Here is a 25993-nt window from a genome sequence, read left to right as displayed (position 1 = left end):
GACATAATTTATCAAATATGTAGGTAAAAATAAATAATAAATAATAACAATAATAGAAATTAAATAATAAATCACGACGTTTCGGGCGCGACACAAGCGTTCGTCATCAGGTGGGACAACCACAGCAAGAAACAATTGCTGAAGTGGGCCCACAAAACCTAAGAGTATGAATCCTTGCAGTAACGAAAGCTTCAAATCTAGAATTATAAAATATGATGTAATACTTTCATATGTATTTGTATTTAATTTGTTTATTACAACCATAGTTTTTGTGTTATGATGATGTCCACGTATGTAAAGGCATATTTATGCAGTTAATTAAGGTAATTCATTAAACAAGATGGGTTTTCGTCGACCAATATCATTATCCGTGAAATTCACACTTCACGAGCATCTCCGCAATGTGTCCCTCGCGAATAACGAGGGAATACTGGACTGTTAAACAACCCAAAAGTCATATTTCTGAACAGAGCAAATGAACGCGAAGTAACACGCTCTTAGTCATCAAAAAAAAGTACACAAATGTGCGACGTTTCAGGCAATTATCCTTCTTCAGCAGCACGTACAGACGGGAGAGTTGGAGCGAATCGCCCGTTCATGACCGGCTCAACCTTGCCTTAGGAACCGATTTTTTTTTAAAGTCGGCTGATGGAAAGAGCTGGTTTAGACCGTAAACAGTTACAGCAAAATCGGGCGCGGGGCGGAGGCTGAGCGCCGTCGCGTTTAGCACGGAGAGAGGGATGGATGAGAAACGGGAGAAGTGTGACGATGGGGGGGGGGGGGGTGTGGGTGCTCGTACGCCCAGAGGGAGCGCGGTGGGGGGGGGGGGGGTGCAGGTGGGGGAGGGCAGAGAGGGAGTTAGGGGGAGGGGTAAGGGTAACGCGAAATTATAACAACTCATCACGATAATTGCAGCATGTCGGTCTATTATTTTATGGTCATTAATACTGCAATCGTGCCTCCGGGCGAGTCTCAGGCAATCAACCTTCAACGGGACATTAGGAGGAAGGAGGAACTACACGCGCAACAATAGCAGTCTCAAAGTCACCCCCCCCCCCCTCCATCTCCTCCCCCCCCACCGACCTCTCCCAGCCGCCACAGACCCCCCCCCCTCCCCTTATCTCCCCCCCCCACGCCCCCCCCCCCCGATTTCCACTTTTCCAACCACAACCCAAGCACCCCCACCCATGCTCTCATTTAAAACATCGTTCCATCTCTACCACCAATTCTCACCCGCCCCCCTCGACTACCCCAAGAGTCACGTGGCTGGAGATATCCAGATCCAATGCGACTGCGCGTGTGTCGTGTGCGTGTCTGTGTGGGAGCTGTAGCGCTGTGTTCGTGTCTGTGTGGCAGCGGTAGCGTTGTGTGCGTGTCTGTGTGGGAGCGGTTGGCGCGCTGCGCTACGAAATGTGATGACCCGATTTCAATTCCCGCTCAACGGCCAGCATCAGTGACGATTATCTGAACCGGTCCTGGGTCTCCCCTAGATCGACTCAGCCTCAAATTAGTACCTCGTGCGCTGTGTAAACATCGGCACTGGGGAGACAAAGGCGGTCGGGCGTGGTGCTGTCCACCCACCCTCAGCGTGTGCCATGCCGGCCATCATAGGTGCTCGCTAACAGCACTTGCCCCAACAGCCTGTGAAGGCTACACGGACGATCTTTATCTTTGTTCCTTCGTGGTGTTAGCCACCCACCGCCTCGTGTGCCGTTCTGGCCTTCATTGTGTGCTCGCTGACGGCACTTGCCCCAACAGCCTGTGAAGGCTATACGGGGGACCTTTATCTTTGTTCCATCGTGAAGTAGCCTTGCAAGGTTGGCATACGATTCGACTGTAGCGGCGCACATGGTCAGCGCCCGCGTTCAATGAAGCAGCGAAGAGCACGGCTTCAACAGTCGGCCTCGTCTGTCTGCAGCCACGTGCGAGGTCGTCGCCGGGTCGGCTCTGGCACCCGGCCCGGCTCTGATGCCCGGCTCGGCTCGGCTCGGCTCTGGCGCCCGGCCCGGCTCGGCTCGGCTCGGCTCGGCTCTGGCACCCGGCTCGGCTCTGGCGAAACGCGAGGCCGCCCATGCGATCGCGTCCCCGACAAAACGAGGCCCAAAGGGGCCGCCAGTTAAACGGAACCTAAAATTAAAAAAAAATACCACACCAAAAATAATAATAAAAACAGGGCGCGCGTGTTCTTCCAAGCACCGAGAGAACGATATTTCTATCGAGCCAACCAGCCCAGCCGGTGCAGAGATCAGCCAACCGGCTATAATCGGCCAATATACCATCCAGCCAAAGCAGACAGCTTCGTGATCCAGCCGGAACATTGGCCACCGTTCAGCCGGCACCACCGGCCAAACGGAGCGAACGACCAGTAACACCGAACCGACAGAGCCGTCGATTGGCCAACCGCTACAGATCCAGAGACCAGGCAAAACCCTGCAGCCATAGCTGACTGCAGGGTTTTGGTAGTACATGTTGTTTATGCTATTTATTGTGAAAATTCCGTCACAGTTCCTATGGTCACTGTTTCATTGCTTTCATGGCTTTATTTTGGTGATTTCGAAAAGTATATTGGTTTAGCCATGTTTGTTTGTTGTAGTACAGAGTTAGACTGATGGGCTTAATCTAAGTTGTCTTGTGGTTGTTGTTGTTTCTTAATTTTAGAACTTTCGCGACTGCAGGAATTATTATTTGTTTGTGTACGGTGTTTTTTTCTGCAATATTATTATTTGTTTGTGTATGGTGTTTTTTTCTGCAATATTTTGCTGTCACATATTCACTTTAAGATGTTTTATTGTTCATGTTTTTGTTTTTTGTTTGTTGCGGTTGCACCCGATCAAGAGCCGAATGGCTCACAGGGTTATACCTAATACATGAACTTGAACTTGAACCAACACCAGCAGCAGCAGCAGCACGGCGGGCTGGCGGGTGGGCGGATCGAGCCGGCCGCGTTACTCCGCGCCGCGCCAATTCGCGCTGCAGTTGTCGCGGCGGGGAGCGCATCACCTGGGGGGCGCTCTACAGCGGCGGGTGTCATGGGGCAATGTCAACGGCGTGCGCGCTGACAGGCCGCTGCAGCGAGGGACGGACGTGTAATGGCTTTGTTATTAGTAACACGATCGCCCTTGTTGATGTTGTTGTTGATGTTGTGGGTTTATATGGCCATTACCGCCTTGTGCCGCACGCACGATGGTGAGGAGAGGGCAGATAAATACCGAAATCGACAACGAAGCCGTGGGAGCCATAAACCAACACGGCCTGCTTCTCCTGCACCACTCGCGCACCGAACCGTTCTGCCGGTCAAGTCCATCATGAAGCACGACCACACACGAGACAAAGATCCCTCCGCATGGCATTAATAGACTGTTGGGGCAAGTCTTGTTTGCGAGCACCTTTCAAAGGCTGGCACGGCACACGAGGGAGTGGGTGGTCAAGCACCACGCACGGCCGCCTTTGAGCACACACACACACACGTACACTCGTATACGCATATGCACAAATACACATTGCGTATGCACACGCACGCACGTACACATGCATATGCAAGCGCACACGCGTACACATGTACGTACATACATGCATATAATTCATGTGTAGCCTATGTAAGCTGATAGAGCGAGTGTTGTTAGCGAGCATCTATTCAAGTCGGAACTGCAGTCTATGGGACGGTACGGCCAAAACCACGCCAGACCACCTTTGTCTCCCCAGCGCTGATGATTACACATTGCACCATGTACTCTAATACAGCGGAGGCATAAGACCGGTTCAAAATATTCGCTACTGGTATCACGTGACCGCGAATCGTACTCTTGATCATTGCGCAGTGTGCTAACCACTAAGCACCCCTCCTCCCTTTCAATTAAATAGTCGTCTCATGAACACTAACCTTGTGCAAGCTACGAGTTGTGAACGTTGGCGATCAGTCTAGACTGCGAGCCGAGACGCGACACTAGGAGCGTATCAGGTTGTCGTGGTGAAAATGTCCCCCGGGGTAAAGTCTACACGGGCCGCAAGCAGTCGCTCGTATGCAACGACACCCGTACTACAAAATAAAATAAAATAGAAAGTCAGTGATGTGACGTGACTGGGGCGATGCTGTGGAGCGTCCAGGGTAATTTTCGAACGTGTGCCCATAGCCCGGGACACACAGAGTTCACGTGCGGAGCGACGGGACCAGGAGTGGTTTTGTGCAAGATCAGCTCCCCCGTTAAGCATTCATTTCAGCACCCAGGACAGCTCCTGGTACAAAAGCGATTATCTCACCTTCCGCGAATACAGCAAACCTCAAATGATTTGCCTCTCTCACCATATCTCATCCGAAAATAACACAAGTATTTGACACATCTCATCAGCCACAAGGTTTCAACCCGATGATGGTGAAGCTTGGAAAGACGAACGGAGTTCACGAGAAGTCTGACACAGCCCGGGACGTAGTCTGGGTGCGGGGCTACAAAGCGTTTGTATACGTGTGTATATGTATGTATTTTAAACTTGTTTCGCACCCTTCTAATCGGGTGAAGGACAACAAATGACAGTTTGTTGCGTTCCAGCTGCATGCGGGGCTAGGGGGTTGTGAGTTCAACGTCTCAACCCGAGGAGGAGACTCAGCCCGGTTGCCGCCCGGGTCTCACTCCTGCAACAGAGCCCGGCGTAGTCGGGGTGAGCGCGCAGGGTCAGGGCGGTTACACAGGGGGCGGTGAAGCTGTGGGGTGAGCGCAGAGTTGACCACTACCCTGACCACCCCCCCCCCCCACCCCCACACAATTCGTCTCCCGCCCCCCCCTCCCGCATTCACCCACCGCGAGAGCCACACTCGTAACCACGGTGAGAATCTCCCATCCCCCAACCCCCCCACCTGCTGTATACCAGGCGAGGTAGTTAACATCTCATCTTATCGCCACCGTGGAGATCTTTGCAATCGCCTCTCGCAGGCGCGGACACGGGGTTGGCGCGGCTTCTGGGCGCGTGCCACGGACGGAATGGTCGGGTGCAGTCGTGGTGCTGGTTGTTGTTGTTGTTGTTGCTGTCGTCATCGTTTTCACAGTGCTTTTGCACGTATTGTTGTTGTGAGGTGTTGGACGCCAACATGCCGCAGTTCATAACGTGAGCGCGTAGACACACATTCACACGAAGATAAAAAAAAAAATCCCCCGTGTGGCCTCACAAGAACTGCTGTTCGCGAATAGAACCGGAATGCAACCAGAGGTGGTGCGTGCGGGCAATGTAACGATGGGCCGCCTTTGTCTTCCCAGTGATACTACGCACAAAACAACTCATTCAAGGATAAGTCGTCGTACACACACAGACACACAATCAAACAAAGATAACAATTACCTAATCAGCTATTGGCGTTAGTGCTATCGGCGAGAACCTATTTATGCACCGTACCAAGTACTACTTTAATGCCGAGTCAATCTAGGGGAGCCCCAACACCGATTCACATATTGGCCACTGTTGTTGTTCTTGAGCAGACATCTAACTCGGGTGGCCGGAATTGTAGCGCAGTGCGTTAACCACTGCACCACCGCTCCCAATATTCCATTGACGCAAAGACAAATATCCTCTCTATGGCCTGAACACACTGTTAGGGCAAGTGCTGTTAGCCAGCACCTATGAAGGGCCTGCACGGCACACGATGAGGGTGGGTGGCCAGCACCACGCCGGGCCGCCTTTATCTCCCTAATGGCGATGATTACTGCACACCGCACCAGGTGCTCATTTGAGGTTGGGTCGACCTAGGGCATGCCCACAAAAACAAAGAGATTAATAACAACCTCAACGTGAACTTCAAGCAAGCGCAATCAGGGCGATCGCACGTCGAAAGTCAGCTGATTATGGCGGGCCGTTTCAAAGCGCCACGTGTAAGGATCTAGTGAAAGGTACGTACGTATGTGCGCATGCATGGCGAACGTCGTTCGTACCGTACGTAGCCAACCGCGCTAATCGATGGTGCGAGTAAAGGCGCAGCCCTGCAATTGCTCGCTCACGCCACCGCTGCGGGAATGACCTCGACTCGAGGGCTCTCAAGGAGATCCTTTCGAGGGAATATTTTGCATATGTACGGTGCGAAAGAAGTTCAACATGCATACAGACGTCTTGGAAGAGGCGATGTACTATTTCTTGCAAGTGCTGTGAAGGAGGGACATTGCCCGCCCGATACGTCGTCATTCTACATTGTTTCTTTTTTTTCATGCCGCAGCGTTATTGACGAACGTGTTAAGTTGTTATCTTCTTCTGGAAGCAGGTGGTAGTATCCACAATTTACCCCCCCCCCCTCCTCCCCACGCGACCTGCCGATCGACTAACAGCGGGGGTAACCATTAATCGTGACGGGTGAACGGAGGCGAAGAGGGGTGTGGGGGTGTAAGGGAGGTGCCCATCGTTTAAACTGCTGCTGCGCCGCCAAATCGATTCCGGCGACCTGGAGGTTGCAAGTTCACTTTGATGTCCATGTCATCACGACGGCGTCTCTGTGTGGAGTGTGGGAGCGAATCTCTCTCCCTTACGCGAGCGCCACCGGCTGCACCTGGAGGCCTTTACACACAACTTGTGAACACACCCCCCACCACCACCATCCATACTTGTGCTGCTCTCAAACCCCCCCAATGGTTTCAAATGTGGCGGCCCTCACCACGCCGATGGTGTATTATCGGGGGGGGGGGGGCCCTTCCTCTGAAAATGCGTGAAGAACACTGAGCTACACGGAGAGCCGTGGGGTAAGATCACGAGTGGCGAGCCGTTGTCCATACCCCGTCATGGGTTTCTCTTTTAGGTCGACTCAGCCTTAATGGATAACATCAGCACCGGCGAGATAACAGCGGCCGGGCGTGATGTTGCATATACACATCTCCCTCGCGCGCAGTGACGGACTCTATCGGTGTTCGTTCACAACACTCGCACCCCCCCCCCTCACCCACCCACCCACCTCCTCCACCGCAATCTGTCTGTCGATGTGGGGGGGGGGGGGGGTTCTTTGTCGTTGCGCTTGAACGTTACTCGACGAAGGCCGACAGTGGTTCGCATCCTGCGTTGTGAACCGGGTAACTTGACTTCGCTTCTCGGCCACTGCGAACATCAGTGGCGAGTGATGTCTGAATCTTACCAGCCCCTACCCCCCCCTCCCCTCAACCTCACACCAATCCGCGCTGTTGGCGTGGTGAAGTATGGTCAAAGAACATTCACGGTGTGGGGATACCTTCATCAAGCTGTGTTGACAACGGCCTGACGATTACTATTCGTTGCGTGTGTGTGTGTGACGTACGACTCAAAATGATGCACCTAGCTTGGCACAAGCGCCGTGGTGACATCGCCGCCACTTGGTGTTGTTGTTGCTGCTATTCGGAAGCCACAGGAGCTCTGGCACTTACATACTAGAAATTGAAAACTAATTTCTTTAGAACTGCTAAGTGCTAATTTCTTATCCTCGCCCCGCACCTCCGATTCGCACGGTTGGCTACGTAGCTGCGAAAGAACTTCAACACGTACATACACACACATACTACGCGGGCTACAGGTAGAACTCCCGATGCGCTAGACACGCGTGCACAAACATCGCCGATACGTGACCTTACCTGCCTTCAGTTTAACACGTAGCAGGCTATCGCGACCAATATTATTCATAATCAACGTTTTTGGGTTTAGATCGCGTTATTTATAAATCTGTCGATGAGTTAATGATGACGTCACCCTGCTGCTGCTCTATTTAAGATTGGGAGCCAGAGCAGAGCCTCACCATTCTGGCGAATTGCCCGATGATGCTGGATGCAATTACCAGCGAAACGTCGTACTACTTAAATATTGTAAATGTTGTGGTTTCACGCTTCAACACACCGGTGGGCTAAAGCAGTGAACTATTTTGTCTTTTGATCATTGGTTTTTTACCCTTTTATCTGGCAACAAAACTGACACCTTTTTTACGAGGAGTCATGTTTGCATAGACCACAATACCTGCAGTCATAATGCAAACAAAAAAAACATAACTCTGATAATGTATGCACTGTCCTTGAAGTTGATTGGTCCACACCCGAGACAGCTTTCCTTAGAGCTTAGTCTCACATGGGTTGGACCAGATGACGCCAAAAGGCGCAGAACTCAAAGACAATGCACCATCAGAGTATGAGAGCTCGGGGTAAGCATTTACACCATTGGAACCTCATTTACCAGTAAAAAATATGATAATTGTTTTTTTACCCTTTTATCTGGCAACAAAACTAACACCTTTTGTCAACGTGACACTTTTTTGCTGATTGGCCGTGTCGGGTGGTGGAGGCTTACCTGCCTTACACACACGGCGCAATACGCACGCACACACAACGTCGCACGTATACACACCGCAACATCACGTGCGCCGAACATCGCGTCTGGAATGCATATAATCGGATGGGTGTCACTAGCGCGCTTTTGGCTCTGTGGGTAAAATTGCCAATTATCTGCAAATCAGCAACGGCGGTGCCACGGGTCGCGACAGCCTCGACAGACCCAACATCAAGCGCTTCACTCCCGATACAGAGTCAGAGAGCGGCGCACACACAGACACGCTACACACACACACACGGGCACTGCACGAACACGCGCGCACAGAGGCACACAAAGACGGAGATTCCCCCGTGTAGCCTTAACAGACCGTTGAGACGATTGCTGTTAGCGAGTACTCATGAAGGCCGGCACGGCACACGAGGTGGGTGGGTTGGACTTTGTCTCTCTCGTGGCGATGTTTACACACAGTTCCAGGTATTCATTTGAGGCCGAGTCAACCTCGAGGTGACCCAGCACCGGTTCAGATAATCGTGACCGCTGTTGGCTGTGAGCGGGTATAGAACTCGGGTGTCTGGCAGGTGAAAAGCGCGGCGCGCTAAACGCTGCACTGCCACTCCCCGCGCAACAATTACATACAACAACAACATTCACACAAACACACCCCCATTCGTCTTTGGTTCATTCGGTAACGTCACGTAGGTAAAACAAAAATAGATCACGACGACGTTTCAATCGCCAAACGTGACTTTACCGAAAGAACCAAAAAGTATGGATTCCTGCAGTCACGAAAGCTTCAAATCGAGATTACACCCCCATTACATCCACCCGAATCGTACACAATGAGAGGGGGGGGGGTGGCTGAACGCGTGGGTCCGTGTCTCTGTGCGCAGTGTTTGGGTACAGCTGCTGCGCCCGTGAGGATAATGCCGGGAGCAAGGATTGTATTATCATACTCGTAGTTCTTTCGGTAAAGTCACGTAGGTAAAAATTGAAATTAAAATTAACTAAATAATAATTGTATTTTTATTAATTTTAATTTCATTTTTTACCTACGTGACTTTAACGAAAGAACTAAGAGCATGAATCCTTGCAGTCACGAAAGCTTCAAATCTAGAATTGTATTTTCACGGGATCGTGGTGCTTCTTTGTGAATCCAGGCGTCACGCGCGCGCCTCCGGTGGGGCACGTTTGGCGAAGTGAGAGCGCGACGTGCCGAGTCCAACGCACGTGTTACAGTGTGCGGTGTTAACAAGGGGAGAGGGGCTCAGAGCTCAGTTCACTTCATTTATTTGTTAAAGCCCTTCGAGCCATGCGGCTCTTGAATCGGGTGCAGCCGCAACAAATAAAAAAACATGAACAAGAAAACATCTTCAAGTGAATACGCGCAACAGAAAAATCCATCATCTGCACCAGAACTGGTGCAGATAATCGGCACGGGGTGATCTTCGTGAGCGGCAATCGAACTCGGGTCTCTGCCGTGCTCTTAGCCGCTGCTGCACTGCTGCTCCCCCCCCCCAACCACACACCCCCACGCCTGCGCACATTCCCACGCACGCTCGCACGCGTAGGTCGGCAGACCAACGCACGCGTCTTTTCTCAAAACATTCACACGTTCACACTTTAATTCTCACTCACTCTCGCACTCTCACGCAGTTTGCCCTCGCACGCGCACAGCTACGACAAGCGTTCTCTCTCTCTCTCTCTGTCACACAACATTTCAGTCTCTCGTATACACAGAAAAACACTCCTTCATACGCATTCCCCGGTTACACACGCGCACAATTACTCGCTCATACACACACACACACGCACGCGCGCGCACATAGACGCACACATCTCGCATTCTAACACACTCTCACTCTCTCACCTCGTCCCGTCAACTCTCTCCTTCACACACACTCTCACTCGTCTCCTTCCCCACTGCCTCTCCCCCCCCCCCCTGCCTCCCTCTCGTCTCGTGCCGTCACGCGCACCATCTGCGCGTCTAGGGATCGCAGTCCGCGCCTCGCGAGGCTGCAGTTCCAGCTGCCTGCGATTTTCCTCCTCATTACCCACGCTCTGGGACAAACAGAGGATGGGTGGGGGAGGCACTGTGGGGGTCGGTGGGTGGGGGCCGAGCTTGGGGGGTGCAGTAAGGTGGGCGCACGAGGCTGGCGGACTCAGTTTACAAGGGGTGAGCTCTGCGAGGTGATGGTGGTGATGATGATGATGATGGTAGTGGTGGTGATGATGATGATGATGATTGACGTCGACGCGTTTCTGTTCACAGCAGGATTCCTGATTACCGCTGTCAGTGATTGTGTCACCGGTATTGACTTCGTACTGATGAGGCCCAGAAGATCGAAGGCGGCGCACAACGTTTGCCCACTTGACCGAATGCTGCTGGATTAATGTTATTCTTGACAGTCAGAATGAAAACTACATTTGCAAAGAGGCCGAGTGACCGAAGCGCTATCGTGCATGCGCCATTGATTCGACATTGCCCCGTGTCGAACATTTATTCTTCTCATACAATCACAGCGACTCCGAAACGCGTCTCATTCGAGAAACACCGCACGGACAACGGTGTGCGTGTTCCACGGCGCGCGTCCTCGCCACGAAATCGAATGAACGGCACCGATTCGAACACGAATAAAAGGGCATCGAAACCACTCAATTAAGGCATCGCTTCGAGTGGACGTCGCAAGGGGAGATCGACTGCGGGCGTCTTTCGCCGGCAGCGTGGTTGACCGAGCTCAGCGTGCAGCGCCTTGAAGACTTGCAGCGCATTTTGTTTCGAACAGGGGGTCGGCAAATCTGCGGCTACCAAGCCGCGTGCGGCTCTTGAAGGATCGCTTCGTGGCCGTTATTCGCATTGCATCGCGGCTCTTGAAATGTTTTTTTGTTTTGTTTTTTCACCGAATTAAAACCACAACAAATATTTTCTTGTTCATTTGTTTGCAGACCTCCGGGCTCGTGGATCCCTCTCTGCGCGTCGGGTGGTAGTCGATCACTATCCCCCCACCCCCATCCATTAGCACGGCTTACTACGTATGGTGCGAAGGAAGTTCAACATACGGACATACACGCGACACGTGGCTCCAGCGACGGGGCGTCTAGGACGTGGGGGGAGGGGGGGGGGGTGTGCGATCGTCAGCGACGTAGCTATCGAGTGCGCAGGCGGTGAAACTGCGCAATGCCCCATGGGTCGCACAGACCCAGGCGCCGCGATGCAAAAAGGCTTGGGGGGGTGGCGGGAGATATTGGATAGCCCCCCCCCACCCCCCTCCCCATTGAATGTTTAGCCGCAGAACTCGTGCCAACCGCGCTGCGCGCGAGCTAGGGCGAGGTCGAGGGGGTAGGGGGCTGAGCGGACGGGGAAGGGAGGCGAGGAGGAGATGCACGAGGCCGAGCGGGCGAGTCGCGAGCGTGCTGCTGCGCGCGGCTTTCACGGTTTTACAAAACGCAGTCGCAAGTCTCTGCCGGAACACACACACACACACACGGCGCCCGGGTGATATCCGACACCCTCGATGGTGGTGGTGATGTGTTGGCATCGCCAGTGTTTTCCCCACTCCAACCCCATCCCCTTCCCCCTTCACCATCACCACGACCAAAAATTATTTTGAAAAAAGAGAAAATTATTCGTCAACAAACGAAAGAAACGCGATTCGGTTCCTCGGCGCGAGACGGCCGCGCGTGGATGCGGCGGCAATTGCAGCGCCCTCATCTCTCGTCGCGAGTTACGCGTTCACATCAACAACAACAACAACATCATCAACAACAACAACAATCCACTGCTGGATGAGACTGTTCTTGCTGTGCGTGATCTTGTTGTGTATTTATGCAGCGCCCGAGTTCGAGGCGCGTGCCACAATGTGGCGGCACGGCGAAGAGCGTCGGGGTACAGACAGCGCGTTGGTGGGGCGAGTGGTGGGGCGAGTGGTGGGGTGAGTGGTGGGGTGAGTGGTGGGGTGAGTGGTGGGGTGCGTGGCGGGGTGAGTGGTGGGGCGAGTGGTGGGGCGAGTGGTGGGGTGAGTGGTGGGGTGCGTGGCGGGGCGAGTGGTGGGGCGAGTGGTGGGGTGAGTGGTGAGTGGTGGGGTGCGTGGTGGGTGGTGGGGTGCGTGGTGGGGCGAGTGGTGGGGTGAGTGGTGGGGCGAGTGGTGGGGCGAGTGGTGGGGTGAGTGGTGGGGTGAGTGGTGGGGTGCGTGGCGGGGTGAGTGGTGGGGCGAGTGGTGGGGCGAGTGGTGGGGTGAGTGGTGAGTGGTGGGGTGCGTGGTGGGGCGAGTGGTGGGGTGAGTGGTGGGGTGCGTGGTGGGGCGAGTGGTGGGGTGCGTGGTGGGGTGAGTGGTGGGGCGAGTGGTGGGGTGAGTGGTGGGGCGAGTGGTGGGGTGCGTGGTGGGGCGAGTGGTGGGGTGAGTGGTGGGGTGCGTGGTGGGGCGAGTGGTGGGGTGCGTGGTGGGGTGAGTGGTGGGGCGAGTGGTGGGGCGAGTGGTGGGGCGAGTGGTGGGGTGAGTGGTGGGGCGCCGATACAAGCACCGCCCAGATCGACAACTGCTCGGCTTTAGAAATCGGGCGAATTGCGAGTTCACTTTCTCGTCTACAACGAAGCAAATACCCCCCCCCCCCCCCCGTGTAGCCTCAACAGATTACTGCTAGCGAGCACCCATGAAGGCACGAACGGCACACATGGGAGTGGCTGGCCAACTCCACGCATATACGCACACACACAACCCTCCGCTTGAATATACACTCAGATATACGTATATGTACACACACACACACGCGCGCGCGCGCGCACAGTCGTGCCAATAGATACCGTGGTGCATAGATCGCGGCTGGAGAAAGCTAGAAGTGGTTTGTCGAAGAGCCCCCCCCCCCCCCACAACCCCCGTACGATGCGATCTGCGTCCCGAGCTGCATCCCCGAAGCGCAGCGACTACGATCCGTGCTGGGAATCTCCGCGCCAACGCAGTCCGCCGTTGCCATGCGCCGAGTGGTCTGCTCAGCACTCGCTCGCTCGCGGTGCGCGTGGAAGAGAGAGCGATGGGCCCCAGTGTGGATAGCGAAACGTCGCTACGAACGCGGCAACTCTAGTTCGATTACAGGTGACGGATGTAACTTTCGTGGCGAGTTAAATCTGCGTCGGTCCTGGGTGCTCACCCCCCCCCCGCCGCCCCTCCCCGTACGCCCTTGATCACATCAGCGCTGATCAGTATCGTGAAGTATGGTCAAACATCACCCCCTCCACCCAACCCCGACGCGGCATGATGAGGCTTTGACAAGGGCCGCAAATGCATTTCACATAAAACCCGGGATTCGATTTCCTGCTGGCTTTGAGCACGCATTATTGGCGTAAGGAACTAGCACTAGGGTAATGCTATAATATATATGTAATGCTATAATAGTGTACCCTCTCTTTGCGATAATACCGTGAACATGTTTATAAAATAAGGACAAAACGAGGCGAGATAGAGGCGTCATTATGAGAAACGTGTCGTACCATTGTCCGTACTGAATCAAAAATTCGTGCGTGCTGTTATGGAAACCTTGGTAGTAGTAGAAGTATTAGTAGTATTTCATTACGGATGTATTGCCGTGCGTGCATACAACAACAACAACAACAACCGCCATTCGCCACTAAGTGGCGGTGACGTCACCACGACGCTTGTGCCAGGCCAAGTGCACCTTGAGGCTGCCACGTGAAGTGTCGAACGCCCGCTGGCAGGAGGAGGTCACGGGGCAGACCCAGCAGGTGCCACGGGTCGACTGACCGAGATGACCGAGACGCATACAGCGCACACTCACACACACGCAAGCGCGCGCGTACTCACACTTGGTATTTATCGTGCGAAGTTCTCCCGCAAGCCGCGCTATTCCAGGCGGCGCGTTAGCTCATGCAAAGTCAATCGCTCTCCGAGCCCATCACCGTTTGTATGAATACCGCCGCGATAGGGACAGCAAGATCGGCGCCGTGTGCTGCTCGAGGCAACGTAAATAGTTTATAGATTCTACGGAGGGAAATAAAAAAAAAATAAAAAAAAAATAAACAGCGAAACAACACGTGGGAGAAAATCACGGCAACTCGACGTCTCTCGCGTTTTTTGTGCTCGTTGCCGAGAAGCAGCTCACGGCATGTCGGGGCTGCATCTTGACCCTCAGTTCCACACTGAATTACAGGTCAAGAGGTCATCGCGGTCAATGTCGTTGACACCACCGCATCTCGCGGTTGCTTCGTCGGTGCCGCCGTGGCTAGGAGATGTTAACTACCTCGCATGGTATACAGGAGGTCGTGGGTTCGATCCCGATCCCGACCCTGACGCCTGCTGCTGTATATTTGGAGGTTGCGTGTCTCTATCTCTCTTCATCATCACAGTGGCTAGGAGATGTTAACTACCTCACCTGGTACACAGGAGGTCGTGGGTTCGATCCCGACCCTGACGCCTGCTGCTGTATATTTGGAGGTTGCGTGTCTCTATCTCTCTTCATCATCACAGTGGCTAGGAGATGTTAACTACCTCACCTGGTACACAGGAGGTCGTGGGTTCGATCCCGACCCTGACGCCTGCTGCTGTATATTTGGAGGTTGCGTGTTCTTTCTCGCCGTTGTCGCGTGGATTTCACTCCGGGTCCTCCCGGTGTTGCTTCCTCTACAGTTAAAAAAACGCGATTGGAGTATTTGGCTGCTATCAATTTCCACGTGATAAGTCACTTTGTTGAGCTATCATTTGTGGCCAGGTCGCTTCTGAAAAAGGGCTATACAGCTCAGTGGGCCTTGCCTGGTAAAATAAAAAGACTAAACATTTTTTTGAGGATTCCCCTTCGAATGATACCCCTGGTCACGAATCTCTCTCATTTTGCCATCTCCGAGTAGCGCAGTGTGCTAACCACTGTACCACCGCTCGCCCCCACACACACACGGACACAAACTCACTCACACACAAAAATGCTACGACCCACTGTTTATTCCCATTGACTTACCCGAGCTGGTAAATAAAACAATTATATCTCGACTTAAAGCTTTCGTGACTGCAGGAATTCATATTATTTGGGTCTTTCGGTAAAGTCGCGTAGATAGGTTCAAATAAAATAACAAAAAATAACAACAAAAAACTACGACGTTTCGATCGCTTGTGGAATGTAATTACTGTAGTTTAATAGTTTACTTCCGTCCACTGCATCGCTCATGTTTGAGAAGGCGCCACTCATCATGACCATCACGACCATCATCAGCAGGAGCCCCACCACGATCACCACATCTGTCTCTACAGCTCGCAATGCACCCACTCGGCGCGTGTACACAACGTGGTGGAGCGGTGGCGCAGTGGTTAGCGCACTTGCGCTATGAACCCGGCGGACAGAGTTCGATTCCGGGCGACGGCTGAACGCCACGAGTGAGCGTTCGTTCGCTCATCCACCTCCCCGCCATCACCAACCCACAACGACCAGCGTGGTGAAGTATGGCTAGACAACCTCCCACGTCCAACAGCGTGGCTCTACAGGCCTGCATCAAGCGCGGCATTAATAAAGGTTGTAAATCATTATTACGAATTACTATTATTACACACGCACAAAGTATAAATCACAGGCACGCACATTAGCGCAGAGCCTACACGCGGATGCAGATTAATACAGCGCAGATTAGGCGAGCGATCGGTCTACGCAAACCGTGATGTACGATAGCGCCCTGCGCGTTCATCGGGCGCCAAGCCCGGCCCGAATGCGGCCCTAATGAAAACTCCGAGACGCCGCGGAATTTAATGACTGAGCGTGCGAGCAGAAATGTTAGTTGATGAGACGCGCGGATCGTATGCGCGCTCTCATCCCTGCATTAGAGTTCTCAGAATTGGCGTCATCTTTATTAGTATTATTAACGCGGAGTAAGCGTTGTGTACGGCAATAATTGTCATCAGTATTATAATAATAATGATGTGCAGCCATTCGTCAATCCACTGCTGGATGATGTCCTTCCCGCATTGGTCATGGGGGTTTCTGGACCATACTTCACCACGTCGGGCGGTGTGGGTTAGCGAATGGGTTGGGTGGACGTGGGGGCAATGGCACAGGACAGGTTCCGGTATCGCTCGCAACTGCTGCTGTTACACGTGGCGGGGAATTGAGTTTAGGTAGCCGGCTTCAAAGCGCAGTGCGCTTCACCACTGCGCCACCGCTCCCGACACCGATATGTATAGACCAGCAGCAAATGCAGGACTTAACTGTAGGTTAGCTAGGCGGCAACTCGGTATTGTGTCTTCTGTGCCTCGCAACTTGCTTATTCGAAGGGAATCAGCGCGAACTTCCGCGAGAACATCCTCCGTTGCATTCACGGTCACGGCTAAACGTCAGTGGCCAACACCGCCGACAACAACAAAGGACCCGTATAGTCGTGAACAGACTGTTGGGGCAAGCGCTGTTAGCGACCGCCATTGTCTTCCCACTTGGCGATCTTTACACACACTATACCAGGCGCTCATTTGAGGCCGAGTCGACCTAGGGGAGCCCCAGGACAGATTCATATACTCGTCACATTAATTGGTCCGTGAGCGGGAATAGAACTCGGGTAGTCGGGTTCATTTCGCAGTGCAGTGACACCACTGCCCCACCGCTCCCCATGCTCCCACACACATACTAAAAAGACAACGATCATCCGTGTCGCCTTAACAGACTGTTGGGGTAAGTGCCTATGAAACCCGGCGCGGTACACGAAGGAGTGGTGTGCCCAGGTGCACGCCCGACCGCATTTGTCTCCGCCAGTGACGACGTTAACACACCTCACCAGGTACTCATTTGAGGCCGAGTCGACCTAGGCGAGGCCCGAAGACCGGCTCAGATAATCGCCACTGGCGCCGACCGTGGGCGAGAATCGAACTTTGTTCGCCGGGTTCGTAGCGCAGCGCGCTAGCAACTGCGCCACCGCTCCCCAACCCACACAATCACCCCCCCCCCCGTGCGTCCATCACGAGCGTCTCCATCCCCTCACCCCCTTTCGTCCACCTTGCGTCCACCTTGCGTCCACCCGGCTGAGTCTGCGCGCGCGCCTGCTCCTCTCTCTGTGCGTGTCGCGTTCGGCTCCAACCGCCAATCGGGCGGCTCAAGCGTTGAGGAGGGTTGCATTAGTCGGTAACCGCAAAGGAGTGTAAACAAAACCGGTTAGAACCGGTTTACCGCACATCTCGGACACGTCTATAGCAATGCCAGTTGAATTCCATCTCGTGGCGCGGCAGTTGTAAAGGGGTGAACGTTTTAATCGCGGTGCGTTCGCTACTAAACTTCCACGAACATCGGTTACCAGCTCCCGGATTTAGGACCAGCTCATGTATTCTGAAATCGGTTATTGGTTACCGGTTACCGTTGATCAACCCTAGTCACAAATCAGCACGCGGGCACGATCCACTCCCGCACAACGCACACTTCTCTCTATCTCATGCCTCTCTCTCTTTCTCTCCTATCGTCTGCGCTCTCCTTTGTATGCATCTCGCCATCTCTCCCACGACACTACGGGTCTCTACAGACACACACACAAACTCACTCACGTACACACACACACGTACACACTCACGCGCTCGTACATTCACTCTCCGTGTGTGTGTCGAGGTGGGGGGGGCGCACAGAGAAGTTTTTTTTGGGGAGGGCGACCACGAATCCGTTCAGCCTCTCAGGAGAACGGCTCTGGTGGAAGCCGCGATGACGAGGAGATATCAACTCCCTCGCCTGGTGCGCAGAAGATGCGTCGGTTCGATCCCGGACCCTGACAATGCCTGTTGTATATTTTGGAGTCCGGGTGTGGTGGTCGCGTGGATTTTTATGCGAGTTCCTCCGGCTTTTCCTCCCCTCCCGCACCTACTCTCCCGCACTACATTAACAAACACGCGTTCAGATTTTTGCGCTGCTTCTACAAATGCCCAACGTGTGATGATGCTATCAGCCACTTCGATGTGTGAACAGGTCGCCTCTGATAAGGAGCTCATAGATCAGTGGACTTTACTTGGAAAATAAAATCAAAAGAGCACTGGACGCATCACGATCTCATTCATAAGCCAGCATCAACGCCGCTAAGCATCATCGCCGCGCTCCAACTGCGAGTTACACGCGCGCGCGATTCGCCTGCGACTGAAAAAATAAATAATGAACTCAAGCCGACAACTCCTCTCGTCTCTTTGAACCTGGAGTCGAACCCGACCCCTCCCCTGTAAGCAGCGCTTCAAAGGCGACTCACGGCTTCCTCACCACGACCGCTTCTTTCGAGTGTCACCCAAGTGACACTCTAAAAAAAAAAACTTTTTTTTTTTTTGCCCACTGAGCTCTACAGCTCTCTTTCAGAAGCAACCTGGGCTATCACACGTGATAGCTCGACGACGTGGCGTCTAATCGTCGTGTGCGAATGTATAGCGGGCGAATACTTTGAACGCGTGATGTTGATAATTATGAATGTGGAGGGGGGGGGGAGGGAAAACCGAAGGACCCGGAGAAAAATCCACGCGAACACGGGCAGAAAAACACCGCAAACTCCTAAATACACAGCAGGCATCATAGGGTCTGGAGTCGAACCCACGCTCTCCTTCTGAATACCGGGAGAGGGAGTTAACAAGTCGCCACGGCGGCACCGGATGTTCTCGCTAAGACAACCATCCCCATGATGCAACGTGCCAGCAACTTAGCCAATGTTACGATTAATATGAACTAGTCTAAATAGTTGCATTATTGTTTTGAATATTGAAGGGATGTGTTTGGTCCTCCACAGCTACGATTTGGTAACTGTTTAGATGCCAATTAAACCAAGCAACTGCGAATCAGTAAACACTTGTTTGAATGTAATTCTCATCACCAGGCTCCCCGGCGTAGACGAGTGGAGTCTCCCAACTCGTAGTAGCCACGACGTCTCTCTGCTCCCCACTCTGTGCCGTGAGTGGGGGCCAGAGGAGACCACAGACCGAAACGTCGCCTACGAAATGTGCTTCATTTTAAGGCCAACGTGTTAATGGCACGGGAAATGTTCAATTGTTGTTGTTATCTGTGCATGTGCACCACTGCAAAAAAACGCAGCTGCAGCATCACCAAAGAATTTGTTTCACACGTACCAGGGGTTTTGGGTGGTTGTGGAAATGGGGGGGGGGGAGCGGGGGCGGTCGTCGGTATGAGAGAGAGGAAGAATTCACGGTTGCCAACACGGCGAGGCGAGCGGGCGACGAGGCGAGGCGAGTGGTCAGGGTCTCGCGCGCATCTCTCCCATCGTGGACTCGGAGCCACGTGGAGACGAAGCGGGGGGGGGGGTTCACAAATACGCGTCATCCTGAGACCGCACGCATTGCGGGGAACGAACCGTTGCGTGCAGGGGTCACACTCGCTCACTCCCACCGGGTCGTGAGACTCGCAAAGGCCCCCGCGACGACGCTCAGAGACAAGCCACGAAAACAAAATTAAAAGTACAAAAATGAACCGTAAACGCGAGTGGATGCGTTGCAAGACGGCTCGAGTCTGGAGCGAGCGGTGGAGAGAGTTGGTGAAAGTGTAAATCAATGAAAGTGTCGATTAATTAACGCGAGCCAGGAGAGAGGCGCGTCTTCCCTCCGCCGACCATTCGTCAACGCCGCCTTCTCGCGCTCACGCACCACCACCACCACCATCATCATCACCATCATCATCACCATCATCATCCATGAGCAGCTCGCGATAACGCTCCCGCGTATAAGCCACCCGCCTACAACAAAAACAGACAAAGATGCTCCCCGTTCCGGCGTCAACAGACCGTTGGGGCAAGTGCTGTTGGCGAGTACCACCTATGAAAGACCGGCACACGACGGGGAGGGTGGCGAACACCACGCACGGCCGTCCGCCTTTGTCTCCCCAGTGCTGATGTTTACACGCAGCACCGGGTCATCTTGGAAGGCCAAATCACGACACGACTGTGCGCTACTGGGCTCCCCACAATCACACCCTCACAGACTCGCACCCTCATTCGCCCGCCTCCTCTGCACACACTTTCACATGCTCACCCTGTCACGCGCACTCACAACTTCAAAGACAAAGACCCCCCCCCCCCCCCCAGTATAGACTGTTGGGGCAAGTGCTGTTAGCGAGCACCTATGAAGGCCGGCACGGCACACGAGGGGGTGGATGGCCAACACCACGCCCGGCCGACCTGGTCTCCCTAGTGACAATGTTTACACACCGCACCAGGTACTCATTTTAGGCTGAGTCGACCTAGGGGAGGGCCAGGACTGGTTCTAATAATCGTCACTGGTGTTGGTCGTGAGCGGGAATCGAACCCGTCTAGTCAGTCGGGTTCATAGCGCAGCGTAGCGCTAACCGCTACACTACCGCTTCCCACTCCCATACATTCACAAACACGCTCACTCACCTACACCAACACTCACTCACCTCCACCCACACACACACACTCACCTACACCTCCACCCACACACACTCACCTACACCTCCACCCACACACACTCACCTCTCATGCACTTAATCAGACACTCACCAACACCGACGCTTCACACACACGCTCACCCAGACACTTACCGACACCCCCCCCCCGCACACACTCACCCCAGACACACACACACACTCACCCCACACACACTCACTCACCCGCACACACACACTCACCCGCACACACACACACCTCACACACACACCCCGCACACACACACCCGCACACACACACCCGCACACACACACACCCCGCACACACTCACCCCACACACACTCACTCACCCGCACACACACACTCACCCGCACACACACACACCTCACACACACACCCCGCACACACACACCCGCACACACACACCCGCACACACACACCCGCACACACACTCACCCGCACACACTCACCCGCACACACTCACCCGCACACACTCACCCGCACACACTCACTCACCCGCACACACACACTCACCCGCACACACACTCACCCCACACACACACACTCACACACTCACCCTACACACACACTCACCCTACACACTAACCCCACACACACACTAACCCCACACACTAACCCCACACACACACTAACCCCACACACACACTAACCCCACACACACACACACTCACCTCACACACACACTCACCCGCACACACACACTCACCCGCACACACACCCTTAACACACCCCACACACACACACATTCCACACACACACTCACCCCAGACACACACACTCACCCCACACACACTCACTCACCCCACACACACTCTCACCCCACACACACTCACTACACACACTCACCCTACACACACACTCCACCTCACACAGACACTCACCCCACACATACCCCACACACAGTCACCTCACACACACACTCACCCCACACACACACACACAACACACACTCACCCCACACACACATTCACCCCCACACACACCCCACACACACACACCCCACACACAGTCACCTCACACACACACTCACCCACCCCACACATACTCACGCCACACACACAGTCACCCCACACACACAGTCACCCCACACACACGCACACACTCACCCCACACACACACCCGCACTACACATACCCCACACACACACACTCACCCGCACCACACATACACCCCACACACACACTCACTCCACACACACACACACTCACCCCACCCCCACACACACTCACCCCACCCCCACACACACTCACCCCACACACTCACACTCACCCCCACACACACTGACCCCACAAACACTCACGCCACACACACACTCACCCCACACTCACCCGCACACACTCACCCACACACACTCACCCCACACACACTCACCCCCACACACACACTCACCCCCACACACACACACACACACCCACACACACTCACCCAAACACTCACCCCCACACACACACTCACCCTGCTCAGAAACCCACCTCCCCCAAAACCCCCATGTGCCCCCCTGCGGACGGTAGGCGAGGGGGGGGGGCTACGAGAAGGGGGGGTTTGGGGTGCACGGGTGGGGGGGTGGGTGTACGAGAGAGCAAGGAAGTGTTCCGGGGGGGGGGGGGGGTGTGGGTGCGTGGAAGAGGGGGTGGGGGGTGCGTGAAAGAAGAAGAAAGGGGGGGGGGGGGTGGGGGTGGTGGGGGGGGGGTCTCTACCTTTCTGTCGCGAGCGGCGTCTCCTCCTGCGCTTCACCTTGCGTCGCGCGCCCGACGACTGCAGCGCGGCAGCGGCGGGAGGTGGGGCGACGCCACCGCCCGAGAACTCGGGGCCAGGAGGGACCACGCCGGGGGGCTGCTGCTGCTGCTGATGATGCTGCTGCTGATGATGATGATGATGCTGTTGTAGCGTTGTGGGGATCTGCTGCTGCTGATGATGATGCTGTTGCAGCGTTGTGGGGATCTGCTGCTGCTGCTGCTGCTGATGATGATGCTGCTGCTGCTGATGATGATGCTGCTGTTGCAACGTTGTGGGGATCTGCTGCTGCTGCTGCTGAGCTGAAGACGCCGCGGGTGACGGTCGTGGCAGCGGCGGCGGCATCGTCTCCCGGGGTGGGTGGGTGGGGGGCACCGGAGGAGAGGGTGTAAGAGGGTGGGGGGGGGAGTTGACGAGGGAGACGAGGAGGAGGAGGGAGACAACGATGCAGAGTCCGGCTCAACTCGCCACCCGCTGCCCTCGGGCTCTGACAGGGGGAGGTCGCGGCCGCCTGTGTCCGCCTCGGTTTCTGTGGCGCCCTTCTCAATGCCACTGGGAGGGAGGGAGGGGGGGGTGGTGGGATGGGGGGTGCCTCCCTCGCTTCGTCTGCAACGTTCACCACGGGTGACCCGGGGAACTTGCGACGCCGGCCACAGACTCCGCGCAGAGCATTCGGCCCCGCGCGGAACAGCGCGCTTCGCTCCTCTCTCGCTCTCTCTCTCTCTGCCTGTGTGTTCTTTCTGCTCTCTCGCTCTTCCAATCTCTCCGTCGCCCTCTCGGCGCGCTCCCCCCTCTCTCTCTCTCTGCGAGTGGAGTCGCGGCTCCGCAGAGCTTTTATCCCTGGCAGGGGCGGAGCCACAGTTCGCTCCGAGCCAACTCGCGTCCAATGAGCGCGCGGGCACATGGCTCGATGATGTCACCTACCCCCCCCCCCACTTGCTTACCCTGCAAAGTCCCCGCTGTGCCGTACATACCCCCCTGTACCGACGTGCCCACAATACTCCACACCCATCATAGCTACCATGCCCCGAATCCTACCCCCCAACGATACCGCCGTTACCCTACCCTACGCTCTACGCACTCACCAAACCCACCTACCCACCATAGCACCCGTACTCTGCACGTACTCTTATCTCGATCTTCTTACCCACATCATTCACCCTTTGCCCTTACCCACCTTACCCATCCCCTGCCCCGATCCATCCAAACTCCCCTCCTTCCCATGTGACCAGCGGGACTATAACAGCACCCACCCACCCCCTACCGCGTAACCCTCCAAGTCACCATCAAGCATCACCCCCCTCGCCCCCCCCCCCACATCCTTCGTCCCCCCGCCCCTCCCATGCCCCCCCTCCCCGCCCCGCCCTCCAGTCACGCACTCGGGCACACAAAGCGCTGATTAAGTGCAAATGACAGTGGCAACATCGTGGTCTACAATTCATTTTTTTGTTCGAGTAAGTGTCGTTTATTCCATTAAAATTGGTATGGAAAATCAATAGGACAGATCAAAATGTTTTCGTCCTTCCACAAACGCCCTATCCCATTGGCGAGCACGGGATAGATGTGCACAGTGCACCGAGTTCACGCGTCGAGGACGCAGCGAACGAGTTCACAGTCCAAGCGAGCCACACGTGACGTTTCCAATCATGACGCTGTTGTCGATGAACGCGTGGCATCACGTGAGGCCCAGTCGTTGTGCTTAAGGAAATAAAAGAAAACCCCGATTTGCTTCAACAACAACAACTAACAATAACACGTGGAATACTCAACCCAATTTGGTATCGATTTAAAGCTTTCGTGAGTGCAGGGATTCATCTTCTTGGTTCTTTCGGTAAAGTCACGTAGAAGGGAAATAATAAAATAACAAAAATAAAACATAATCAAATACAATTCTCACGACGTTTCGGCCACAACGCAAGCAGCCGTTCAGACGCTGTCTTTCCGACAGCCCTGTTCTTCACCTGATGACGGCTGCTTGCGTTATGGCCGAAACGTCGTGAGAATTATTTTGTTATTTTATTATTTCCCTTCTACGTGACTTTACCGAAAGATGCAGGAAGATCAATTTGGTATCGTCGCATCTCGCACTGGTTTCCCACGTATGGCGCAAAAGAAGCTCAACGTATAAGCGGCATTGTTTCTCCTCCTGCTTCGTGATGGAAATCCGAGGAGTAGGCTTTGGGTCCCTTGGGGAATCTCGAAATAATGGGGAGTGGAGGGGTGGGGGCACTGCCAATGGACACGACGGGCAGAACGCAGCCATTATAAGGGACACAAGGCGAGACTAAGTACAGGGCTACAGTCAAAAGGAGGAGATCGCGCACGAGAGGACGTCCACCGTGGAGACGAGCGACCAAACCAGCCCGTGCGTAGGAATCAGAATCGCACTATTTATTGAAACTGGAGGAATCCGATGAGCTATGAAGCTCTTTTACACAGACGTCCAGCAGAGGCAGATGGGTCGTAGCATCACGGCACTCAGAGACGGTAACGGCTTTGGGAGGCATCGATCCGGCAGTGGGTAAGACTATGGCAGATACGAGGACGGTGCCGCCGAACGCGACATTTTTTAAATCCTTTATATTAAGTTCGCTTGCTTGCTTAGGACCGTGCAAATCTTTCGGTCGTTTTTTAACCCACTTCCCGTGATCCAATCGAGCTGACATTTTCCACACAGACTCGTTGTGCGTGACAATGAATGTTCGTGAAAATTGTTTTCCAAAATTTTACACTTTTTAGGACAAAAATATTATATTTAATTACCAATTGCTTAATGGTACAATGCAATCATCTGACCCATAGGTGGCAGCCATCTCAAGCCAGAGGACGAGAGGACTCTAGCCGCCACGCATAGAAAGGATTTATAGTGAAAAACTTTGTTTTTACGGGTTATACTTGTTACTTTTGATATCTCCGTTACATCATGTGAAAATGTGCGATGACGCTTGATTCGCTCCCTACTCTCACCGCCGTAGCCACACTCGCTGCATCTCAGCTCGTCTCCCATGCTGCCTGCAGTGCAATTAACGCTGTGACACCCATTCAGGTGGCTCGCCACGCAGGGCGCGATCCGGGGAGGGAGAGTAACACTTGTTCACATGGAGCTCCAGGCTTTATCTCTACAACTTTATTTTATTCACCTTCTGTCTTGGGATTCTTTTCACAAATAGTGTCTTGCTTTATACACAGTTGTGATCTGTTGTTTGTTGATTTAGACTTGTTTTTTGTTTCTTCCTGTTCTTTCCTGGGTTGTTTTCACTGCTCAGGGCGCGGCTGCGCTCTCTGCAGTGTATCGTGCTGTGGGTGTGTTTACGTTATTATCATTTTGTTGGTTCGTTTTATACATTTTTTTGTTGCTTCTTTTTATACATTTTCCGTGTTCTACTCTTGTAAAATACTTACGACTATAACAATTTTTTTCCTTCTCTCCAGGGAAGCGTTGGGTGAATAGCAGTAATAGTATTAAGATAAGATGGTCAGCAACACAGGATAGACCATCTTTATATCATTACTTTTATTTATTTTTGCTTAAAAAATGTCCTGGCTCTTGAAAAACAGAGGCTTGTTTTAGTAGTCATGTGTGACATATCCCACACGCGTGGAAATGTCCACCTGACCCATAGCAACCTATGCGAAAGCTAC

General features: G+C 53.8%; 1 protein-coding gene across 2 annotated transcripts in view; it reads right to left on the bottom strand.

The window, feature by feature from the left end:
• LOC144955399 (double-stranded RNA-specific editase 1-like) overlaps positions 1–23135 on the bottom strand; it is a 235329-nt gene extending 212194 nt beyond the window's left edge. For both annotated transcript variants that reach the window (XR_013641699.1, XM_078885652.1), the window contains exon 1: positions 22315–23135. Coding sequence is in view for 1 of the 2 variants with exons in the window: in XM_078885652.1 (XP_078741778.1) it covers positions 22315–22696 (382 nt within the window). In the remaining variant the exon portion in view is untranslated. The remainder of the gene's footprint in view (positions 1–22314) is intronic.
• Between the last annotated feature and the right edge of the window lie 2858 nt (positions 23136–25993).

The sequence above is a fragment of the Lampetra fluviatilis genome, chromosome 1 (assembly GCF_964198595.1).
Source record: "Lampetra fluviatilis chromosome 1, kcLamFluv1.1, whole genome shotgun sequence".
NCBI lineage: Eukaryota > Metazoa > Chordata > Hyperoartia > Petromyzontiformes > Petromyzontidae > Lampetra > Lampetra fluviatilis.
Note: the sequence above shows the minus strand (reverse complement) of the source record. Positions and strands in the feature narration are given on the sequence as shown.